The sequence below is a fragment of the Gastrolobium bilobum genome, unplaced genomic scaffold (assembly GCF_033153095.1).
Source record: "Gastrolobium bilobum isolate Gb01-03AN ecotype WA unplaced genomic scaffold, APGP_CSIRO_Gbil_v1 utg14320, whole genome shotgun sequence".
Lineage (NCBI taxonomy): Eukaryota > Viridiplantae > Streptophyta > Magnoliopsida > Fabales > Fabaceae > Gastrolobium > Gastrolobium bilobum.
The window spans coordinates 189288-200737 of NW_026896077.1; the positions used below are offsets into that span (position 1 = coordinate 189288).

Here is an 11450-nt window from a genome sequence, read left to right on the forward strand (position 1 = left end):
CAAGAGAGAGAAGTTGATCCTGCTGTTCCCAAAGTGCAGCATCATTACCTCCATTTTCTGTAAACTTTGGTGCATCTTAAGTGATGAATTTCATGAAATTGTAACCTTTGATAGTAGCCATAGCTTGCTGCTTCCATGACAGAAACTTATCTTCATTCAACTTGAACGAAACTGGACTGGAAAAAGTGTGAACCGAACTTGTGATTGAGCACAATGAAGTAGTTGTTGCAGTGACATTCGAGCTTCGTATTTTTGGATCTGTTGTTTCCAATGCTGGATCTACGGTTTCCATTGCTGAATCTGAGGTCTCCATGGATCGAATCAAGCTCTTCATACCATGTGAGATGCAAGAGACATCAGAGAATGAGAGAAAAGTCAAAAAAGAAATAAACCTCTCTTTTTTTGTATTATTTTCAGAAACTGAATCGTACTTCACATTTGTGTCATAGTGTCTTATTTATACAAGTCTTTTGCAACAGAAGTTAGTTAGAGTTTGTTAGTGTTTATGGGCCTTGATCTATTGGGCTTTCCGCCTTAGGACTAGGCTGATGCTCCAAATAATCTTCTTGGTTCTGATTTATAGCCTCAGTTGTTCCTTTCTCCCTGTTGGGCTCTGCAGCTTGGTGCATCTCTTCAAGATGTTCATTACTATCAATGTCCAAAATGGTTTAAAAATTATGAACATGAGAAGAAAATGAAATGATTTATGCAAACGATTCTCAGGACGATGTTTAATTTTCATCGGGTAAAAGAATAATAATATTTAAAAATAGAAAAATAAAACGGAAGAGATTAAATGAAGAAATAAAAAAAAAATTAATAACAAACCTTGCTCAAAGCTTACCAATGTATCACCATTGAAATATTTTTTTATTTTTTAATTTGGAGCCCACTTTTTGGCCCAAGTGCCCTACCACCTATGAAGCACCGACACTTCAAAAACCCTGACGTATCGTGTCCGACACTTCCCGACACTCCAACACGCGTTATTGAAATTCAAAAAACGGTTCAAAGGTTAAATTGCGTTGAGTTTTTAGTTCCAACTGTTAGATTCGTTAGATTACGATTACCATTTTATTGAGTTTAATATAAATATTTGGAATATCTTATGTTTCTTTGCAAAATTTATGAATATTATAAGTTTAGATACATTTATTTGTTAAATTATTGAATATTAAAGATAATATATACTACATAAATTAAATATATTATTTAATATCAAAACGTGTCCTAACGTGTCGAAATTTAACATTTTTAGAATTAACGTGTCGGAGTATCGTGTCACGTGTCCCATATCAGTGTCGGTGCTACATAGCCAACCGCCATGCCATGGATCTCTCGTCCAAGTATGAGGATTTCGCTTAGACTATATTTCAGATCCGTCATTTAAACGTTGAGTTGAGGATTTGAACTTTTCTAGATTAATAATTATGATAGAATGTAAGACTGATTACAGTTGAAAAAAAAAAAATCCATGACATGTCGTTCTGATTCCAACTTTTTATGATTTTTGAGTTGAATTTATAATTTTGTTTTGTTATAAAACCAAAAATCAAGGGTTAAGATTGTATGCAACTTTTACAGAACAGTACAAGATTCGATTTCAATTATAATTTTTAAAAATGAAGTTAGATTAATTAATAAGTCAACTTTATCAAAAAAAAAAAAAATACAATTGATCCAATAGTTCATTAAAAAAACAATATTTATCCTGTTGTTGGAGCAGTTGTTATAGACTCTACAGTTGTACGTCAACCCAAAAAAAATTAAATTAATGTTGTAACGTGTTGAACGCTAATAGAAACAAAAGAAAACGAAACGAGGAAATGAAAACATGGAGCTTAAACAATAACATTAATGTTTACATTTATAACTCAATCTTTTTCCTCTTGTGCTCCGAACTATCTCTTACTTCTTCATTCCACTCGCTCACTTTGAATTAATGGCCGAGTCTTCCATCGCCGATTCCCTTTCTGGGTTCATTCCTTTTCTTTCATCTACTTTTAATTTGTGTTCTTTATATATTATTATTATTTTATGCTTATTATGCATTTACATACATGGTAGTTAAAATCGAAATTTTACCTAAAGTAAAAAATAAAATAAAAAATCGTAAAACGTAACATAAAAAAATCATAATGAAATTTGATTAAAAAAAAATCATAAAAATACAGATTTAAATCGAGATTTTAACTATGATGAATTCAACTTCTCTTATTCATTCTCAAACTAATTGGTAAGATGTGCTGGTTGTAGCTATCCCTGTCCAGATTATGCTGAGATTGTTGTGGTGCGTCATGGTGAAACAGCATGGAATGCTGAGAGAAGATTTCAGGTGCTTTTTTCAATTTGATGTTTCAGCATATGATTTTTTTTTTTTTATTTACTAATCTTATATCATTAGTTTATGCAAAGAAAAACTTTACAAGTGGAAGTGTATTTCCATGTTCAGATGGTTGGATGGAACGGCATGTTCATTTCCATCCCCACGTTTTGTTTGGCATAATGATTAATTCCATTTTTGTTTGCCACGCTATAATTGGTTATAAAAAAACAACGAAAAAATAATTTATGTTCTTTTAGGTGAAATGTAATGGGGATTAAAGTTGATATAACAACCGTCGTTGAAATAGAAAATATAGCATATATTTACAATCAACATCATTTTTTTGTTGCTTTGGACAAAACTATACATGATCATGATGATTAATTCACGAGTTATAATAAAGTTTCCAGTGGCAAACCTTAGAAAAAAATGCTTTTTGAGTCTAACTAATTCTCCTTGTCCTTCCTACAGCAATATGACATATACACCTATGTGTTTGCATTTAATAATATTTTTTCTTAAGCATGATTTCTTATATTTGTGGTTTCTTTTGAGTTTTCATGTCTTGATTATATTCAATTTTCACTAATATTTATATATCTAAACAGGGACAAGTGGATATAGAATTAAATGAAGCTGGAAAACAGCAAGCAGCTGCAGTAAGATATGTTTATTGCATTCTCTTTTTTCTCTATACAAAGAAAGAGTTGAGCCTTATACTACATCTTCATCTATGCCTTCTTAACCCCATTAATTCACATAAATTAATTGTACTATGGAGGTAGCTGATAGACTATCCAGGGAACCAAAGATCTCTGCTATATATTCTTCTGACTTGCAACGAGCTTTTGAAACAGCACAGATAATTGCATCCACGTGTGGAGGCCTAGAGGTTTGAATCAAAAGTCAATCCTCTTCATGTTTCATTTCATTGATTCAATTGTCATATAGACAGTGATGAATTAATTATTATTATTATTTTTGCTTAGATGGTAATACAATATGTTTTAATTATTTCTTTTACAAGATTATAAGCATATCCCTTCTAGCGCTTTACCTTCTTTATCTGCCTTCATAATTGACAAAGTTATATGTTTACAGTTTTTTTGGTCTATTTCAATTCAACTCTGATTAATTATGATTGATCTAGCACCTGTTCTTTATTTTAACAATATTTACCTTTCATTGAAACTCCAGGTTGTCAAGGATTTTGATCTACGGGAAAGACACATGGGGGATCTTGAAGGCCTTATTTATAGCGAACTAGATAAGACTAATCCCTTGGGTTACAAGGCTTTGGTTTCTAAGAATGAAGATCAAGAGATCCCAGTAAGTAGTTTAGAAGCCAAATTCTTAGCATAAAATTCCTTGATAATAAGTAATAACATTCTAGTTAGAGCTGAAGAGGGTATTTTGGATATGCTAAATAAAAGTATAAAATTCCTTGGAAGTTCAATGGGACATGTCAAAAGAATTTATAGTAAGCTGAGTGTCACTGATAGTGATGGCTCCCTGCAACTGCAAGTGCATATATATTTGTTTGATAATTGATATAGTAACTAAATCTTTGTCAAGCAGAGGTAGATTATTTACCTCTCATGTCCATGGTCTATGTATGCTTTATGAATATATAAAGGGGCAGGTTATATTTACAAACATTTTTGTTTACAAACTCTTACAAACTACTCTAAGTACGACCGGTCATACTTTAATCATGCAGTGTACGACCGGTCGTTCTTAGTGTAATTTGCAAAAAAAGTTTGTAATCTGATCTTATCCCATATATAAATATTATGATGATTAATGCCTTAAATTTGCATATACCATTACGTGAAGGGTGGTGGAGAAAGTCTAGTTCAACTGTTTGAACGCTGCACATCTGCATTGCTGAGAATTGGCAGAAAACATAGAGGTATGCTACTAATGAAAGTCCTCCTTCCATATAACATATGGAAGTTATCTTTTTCGTAACTCATCATTGATATGGTCTTAGATCCTTTTAGGCAACGTTGGCAATAACAACTTTTATTTTTAATTTTATCTATAATCTTAATAAATTTTTATTGTATAATGTATCCCTTTTCAAAGCCTCTTCACTAACAGCAACATTAGGCTAATGTTACGTTATGTGTATGAATTGCAGGGGAGCGAGTAGTTGTTGTCACTCATGGAGCATCCATTGAAACACTTTACAAGTGGGCCTGTCCAAACGGAAGGCCTACAGTGGGTATACACAACGCATCCGTCAGTGTTTTTCACTTGTATGGTGATGACAAATGGATCTTAAAAGTGTCGGCTGATGTTAGCCATATGAACCATACTTGATTTTTTGCAACCTTCTTTGTTTTTGGGGTTAACAGAACTTCTGATTAGGCTTTTATTTGTGGTGTTTCTCATCCAAGGATAATAAAGATTTAAGGGTAGGAGAGGAAAGGGATATCAAGCAGTGCTGCTAAAGTTATTTATATTTTGTATCATTATGCAAATCATCTCCATTTAAGGAAGGATAGAGATGCCCAAACTAAATTATTTTTGAGCTGGTGCCTCATTGATCTGCATGGCACTGTTTCTTTTTTATTCTATTCAAATGTTTAATGTATTGATCAAATATTAAATTTGAATGTATTATTAATATGAAAAAGTTTTATGTTCGTTCTAATGATATGTTAGTATATTTACCATGAGATATCAGACTCATAAAATGATCTAATGTAAGTACACAATTTTATTTTATTTTATTTTGTTGAAAAGTATACGATTTTTACATATGATGCGATATGTTTGTGTCCACGGCGAGCCTTTTGTATGGCTAATTCCATGGCATGTGTTGCCTTGCTAACAGTTGTGCAAGTATGCGCGCAAGTATACGCGACAACAAGTAATATAGGGCTTTTTATGAGTCACACTAATCGTTCCCACAAAGATCTTTGCGTTTTAACTTGAAATAAATGGTAATTGCTAAAAGAACTAAAAAAATAAAAACAAATAAAATTAAATGCTGCTACTATTTTAAACTAGTGTGCTGAAAATATTTTTTGTGGAGATTTTCTCTTTTTCAAACAGTGAACTCAGTTGATGAAAGGATCTTTTTAACTATTTCCTAGAAAGATGACTAAACTAAAAGACTTGTAATATATTTTTTTTTTATGATTTTCTTTTAAGATAAAAGAAATAATTTCGAAGTTAAACAAAAACAACAAGTGACAAAGGTTGGTTTTAAAATCAGTATTTGGAACTGAGTTGGGTTTCAATTTCCCCTTCCCTCATTTGCCATTGGGATGCTTTAACAAAGAACAAAAATTGTTCCCAACTTAACGAAAATATTAAGGTAATTGTTGTTTCCCAACAACAGTTTTCTTCCACTGACCACAGTTGGCATATCCCTATGTCACTGTTGTCATAGGATCTTGAGGAACCATTTTCACAAGTTACATGGGGGTAACTTCATCCCTGAAGCCATACCCATTGAGAGAGATTTTTCTCTCAACTTTCCATGTGCTCACAGTGGGGTCTAATGTGAGTTATTTCCCAATAATCTCACACCACTAAGAGTTGACTATGTGTGATCATCACAAAATCAAACTCAGCATTAAACATGCAGAGTAAACAAGATGAAAACAACCATGTAAACATTAAAACATCATCCAATAACAGTGAGTTCCGGGTACTTTTGCAACCCAACTCTCAGAAACATTAGCTCATCACCACAGGTTGATGAGCTAAACTACAGTAAGCGTTCATAATAAAAGACAGAAACTTTAAAAGGTACTGGAAATAAAAACTCAGGAACTATCAACAGCCGATAGTCCTGACCCCAGTGCTCATAAAATTTACAAACATATTACTAAAATAAAATCAGAAAACAGTAGCATGAAAAATAACCTAAAGAGAAAAAAATAAAAATTATCTCAGAACAGAAGAGATGTAGGGAGAGATAGATCGATCCTCACAGAAAAACTTCCTCCCTCCTTTATAGCTGCTCCAAAATCGTCCCCTCCAACGTACGCTCCTCGCTCACTTTGGTCGTGGGTGTCTCCTTGCACGATTCCGCAACGCACCTCAAAAAGTAACCCTTTCCACTAACGACCTCCAGCTCATCACTTTTTTGGATTTTTCTGCGCCATCAACCGAATCGGGTAGGGCTTGTATGTGGGTTGGTCCGATTCAAAAACTGAACCGTGGTGGAAGGTGAGGGTTCTATATCTAGGTTGAAAATCAGAGGGTGTTTTTGGTTTATTTGCTCGATTCAGAGAAGGAACCGTGCTGGATGGTGAGGGCTTGAGATGAATTAGCTGATGGTGGGTCTGCTAGGGTTTTTTTCTTCTTTTCTTTTCTTTTTTCTGACTTGCCTCTTCAGTTCTCTTCTCTCATTCTTTTCTTCTTTCTTTTCTCTTGGGCCGCTGATTGAGTTGCCTCTGGCCCAACTCTCTTTTTCTTTTCTTTCTTTTCTCTTCTCACTTCGGGCTTCTGATAAGAAAAATGACTGGCCCATTTTTTCTTCTTTCATTAGTTTAGGAAAATAATACCAATTGGGCCTGAAACACAAAAATTCAGCCCATTAACCCTTTAAATCAGAAATCCTTATTTCAATGCAATAATTGGGATTGTTATGAACAAAGATAGTCTTTTCATTCCATTTTATCATCAAATCACATGCTCTAAGTCACAATTCATGGACTTATCACACCCCCAAACTTAAGTTGTTACTTGTCCTCAAGGAACAAATTCAATGCAACACCACAAAATTTTCTTCAAAACAGTTCCTTAACAACAAGCAAATCTTTCATTTCTCATAAAACATGCTTCCAAAAAAAAATAAAAATTCTCATGATCTAGATTTTCACACCACTTTGAATCACCAATACCCAAATATTCACTTCTCTCTTTTTTTCTCTTCACAATAGTGCAAAACGGACATCAGATCTTAACTTTCACTAAAGGACATGCAATTAACTCAGCTGAAGTTTATGCATCAATCAGAAAAAAGGATTGCAGTTTAAAGCATACAAACAATTTCAATGATCAGTGTGACTTTAATGTTCAAATATAATCAGTGGCAAATGGACAATAACAAGGAAGACCGTGACTCATTATGTCATAATACAGAGAATTACATCTTCACAAAAGGCAAATGAGAATGGCTAAAACTCTCTCCTCACATATTTTAATCACTCAATAGTGCAGGGAGCTGTTTTATCTCTCACCCTTACTGGGAATAGCCTCAACATAGGCTTGACAAGCTGCTTTGGCATTTGGATGACACACAAATGAGACTTCAATCAGAGGGGCTTTATGGGTTGTATTTTTGGCTTGGATCAAGGTTAGAAATATTTGGATGAATGGCTAACTCAACTATGATGGACAAGGGATGCAATCAAACAACTTAACTAGACATTTCCATGGCTGCAAAAACTTTATTCTCTTGTACTCTTTTTTTTTTCTTTCTTTGACAGCATTCTCTTTTTCTTGTTTTTTTTTATGGTGTACAATCACATCCTTTTCTCTTTCTTTACTATCAGCCATGGAATTTAATTCACTCTTCAAATGGATTGCAACTCCTCAACAATTTTATTCCATCATAACTAAGTGGGAACGTGGTCATTGGATGGGGAAAGAATTTGAAGGAGTAAAAAATCCAGCTACAGGCTCAAAGTGGGTTAATCAAAGGCCAAAGTTTAAAGATTATTATTATTTTTTTAAATGGATTAATCAGAAGAAAGTTTGCCCTCTTCATCTTAAAGCTTACTTGTGCCTCAACTAATTACCCAGCATCAAATCAAGTTCTGTTTCTTCTACCCCATAAAGGAACTTCACAAGAGAGAAAAATCAACTGTTTAGGATTCAAATTCTCACTAGGCTAGGCTCAATCACCAACTCAGTTGCCTCTTGTTCCAACTTCATTCTCAGCCTTATTCATTTTAGCTCTCAGTCTCCCAATGTTATTATCTCACTGCCCTCATTGACTTGTCCACTTCCATCACACTTTTCACAAAATTTTTCTTCTCTTTTCTAAAAAAAAAAAAAATTAATCAATCCATCCTCTCATTATCTTTCCAAACAACTGCTGAATTCTTCGCAAGTCCTTCCTACATTTACCTCACTAATTTACTTCAAACAGCAAATAATCTCTACCTAACTCAAAACAACCAAATAAACAGAAAACCTCCTACAACTCTAAAAACAGCAAATCCAATCAAAACAAAGAAAAAGCAGCAAACAAAATACAAACATGGTTCAACAACAGAAAAATTCTAAATAGCCAACATGGTTCAACAGCAGAGTATTCTCCCCCAAACTTATCTTCAACAGTGTCCTCACTGTTGTGCCTCATACAAGTTACACAAACAAAAATTTTGCAAGTATGGTTAGTGTAACCTGAGGCCAGAAGAAGTTCTAGCCTAATCCTCCATATAATCTGAGTCCTCAGACTCAGATTTTTCAGAACCCTCAGAAGCAGATGGGGTCAGGATCTTGTCCTCCTCATCAGTCTCCTCAACCTCCTCAAGAATGGGCTCAATCTTTGAACGAGGTCTTCCTCTTTTCTTTGAAGATGAAGTGTGTACAGGTTGAGCAACAGGTGTGGCTTCAGCAGATGGAGCAGATTGTGCTCCTTGAGCTTCAGCACGAGCTTGAAATAGCTGCTGGACCTGTGGATCATTATAAATGGAAACTGGAGGAAAAGTGAGACCATGAGGGAAAATAGGCATTGCAGGGAAATTAACAAAATTGTTTCTAAAAAATTCATTCATCATTCTATCTCTCTCATTAACATAGGTATAAAACCTTGCTTGTTCATTCAAAACTCCAAAAAATTGCTCATAGTATTTCTTGAATAACAAATCAGTGTTGTTATAATCCTCCCTCAACTCTTTCATCATGGTGTACATCCATGTGAGGTCATTATGCAGCCACCCTGGATGAGCAAAGTCTATTTTGGGGCTGGTTGCATAAGCTTCTTCAATAAAAGGAGATGGAGGAGAAGGGGATTCATAACGTTTGGTCGAAGGACCTTCACTTGATGCTCTTCTGTTGTCTCTTTTTTGTTTACTGCCCTTAGGTTCTTCCCTAAGAACAACTTTTCCCTTTTTGGAAACATTAGGTGTAGTTTGAGGTGCAGCATGCAAAACCTCCTTCACAAATTCCTTTTCAGGAACTGTTTTAATCCCCCTCTTTAGCTTAGAAATACAAACAAGGTTTATCATTTCTTTAACATGGCACATTTTATTCGAAGGGTTATCTACCACACCCTTGGATTTACATAATCCAGTAATGAAACTAGGGTACCACAATTTCCCTTTCCTATGAGATGCACACTCACCAATTCCCTTTTGAATAAGAAGGGTTGCATCTATTTTCTTTCCCGTCAGTAGACACCATAGCAAAATAGCCCTATCTTTGGTCACTAAATGGACATGAGAAGTTGGAAGAATTCTTGCTCGGATAAAGTGATACCACACCTGGGCTTTTTCTAACAAATGTTTTTTTGAGATGGTGTGGTTTTCTTTGTTAACCTCCCATTGTGTCCCTGGGACAGCAATGGTGAGCAAGACTTCCTGCAAAAAGGAATGGTCAGACTTCTTTTTAAACACCTTATATTCATCAACGGAATTGGGGAGAGCATAGTATGCTCTCACAACTTTGGGCCCATATGAGACCTTCACTCCCCTGCAAACTACTTCTGTTTGCTTTCTATCAGTCACCTCAGCATAGAATTCCTGCAGTATAGTGATGTTAGCTGCGTGCTGAGGGTGCAAAAAGAATTGCTCCCATTTTTGGGCTTTCATCACTTCATAGATGTAGGGAGGATAGTTATTGTGCCCCTCAAATCCCTTATCTGGAATGGGGTCCCTATGTTTCATTACTTCCTCAAACCTCTGCAGAACATGTGCAGATGTGAAAGATGTGATAGAATGACTCTCTGGGTCATTTGTGGAGTGTTGGACATCTGGTGTAGATGATCCCCCACTCCTCAAGTTCTTCCTCACCATAGGTACTGGCTAAAAGTTAGAATTAAAAGACAAATTACTAAAAGTAAAAACTAAACACAGAGTAAAAGAGAAAGAGTAAATAGCACCAGTAGTGATAAAGACCCCCAAACTTAAATCTGAGTAGTTATGCAAAACACCTGCCAAAATATTAAAAAAAAAAAAAAATTGTTAGTAATAAAATGGAAAGTAAACTGAAATTTTTTTATTTTATTTTTTAAACATTAACTGGAATGCATAAAAAAAATGTCATCAAACTCAGAACAGTAAAGAAAGAAAAGAAAAAAATTCACACAAAACAAAACATGCTAATTTTAAAGTCTTAAGCTTGACTTTTTGTCACTGTGTTTGTTTTTACGAAGGGTCATGGTCACATAGAGAGATTGAAATAACAGCTCTCTCTATAGACTCTCCAAAATAGTGTTTCAATCTTTGCCCATTAACAGTGAATTTCCTACCATCTTTTTCACTCAAGATGTCTACAGCTCCATGAAAATGCACCTTAATGACCTTAAATGGACCAGACCACCTAGATTTTAACTTCCCAAGCAAAATTTTTAATCTTGAATTAAAAAGTAATACTTGTTCCCCCACTGCAAACTTCGTATCTAAAATTTGCTTATCATGCCATCTCTTCATTTGTTCTTTGTACAACTTGGAATTTTCATAAGCATTTAACCTGAACTCATCCATTTCATTGAGTTGAAGAAGCCTCTTTTCTCCTGATGCAGTGGCATCAACATTTAGTTGTGTGGTAGCCCAATATGCCTTATATTCAAGCTCTAAGGGTAGATGGAAATTTTTACCAAAAATTAGCTTGTAAGGAGAAGAGCCTAAAGGTGTCCTATAAGCTGTCCTATAAGCCCACAAAGAGTCATCTAACTTAAGGGACCAGTCCTTCCTTGAAGGATTCACAACCTTCTCTAAAATCCTCTTAACTTCCTTATTAGTGACTTCCACCTGCTCATTTGTTTGTGGATGGTAAGCAGTGGGCACTTTGTGCTTAACTCCATATTTAGCCAAAAGAGCTTCAAATTGTCTACTAGAAAAGTGCTTACCTCCATCACTTATAATGGCTCTTGGAGTTCCAAATCGGGTGAAAATATTCTTTTTCAAGAATTTAATCACCACCTTGGAAT

At 34.7% G+C, this 11450-nt stretch overlaps 1 protein-coding gene across 1 annotated transcript; it reads left to right on the plus strand.

Annotated features, from left to right (window-relative positions):
• Window positions 1–1942: 1942 nt before the first annotated feature.
• Window positions 1943–4651, plus strand: LOC133297665 (phosphoglycerate mutase-like protein 4). Its single transcript, XM_061496833.1, has 7 exons — window positions 1943–1977; window positions 2257–2335; window positions 2935–2985; window positions 3108–3218; window positions 3524–3655; window positions 4163–4238; window positions 4470–4651. Exons 1-7 carry the CDS (start codon window positions 1943–1945, stop codon window positions 4649–4651), a joined length of 666 nt encoding a protein of 221 aa, XP_061352817.1.
• Window positions 4652–11450: the final 6799 nt, after the last annotated feature.

Coding starts and splice junctions, on each gene's coding strand:
- LOC133297665 (XM_061496833.1), top strand. CDS start 1,943: ATGGCCGAGTCTTCCATCGCCGATTCCCTTTCTGG. Junction 3,219..3,523: donor CCACGTGTGGAGGCCTAGAG/GTTTGAATCAAA, acceptor TTGAAACTCCAG/GTTGTCAAGGATTTTGATCT. Junction 4,239..4,469: donor AATTGGCAGAAAACATAGAG/GTATGCTACTAA, acceptor TATGAATTGCAG/GGGAGCGAGTAGTTGTTGTC.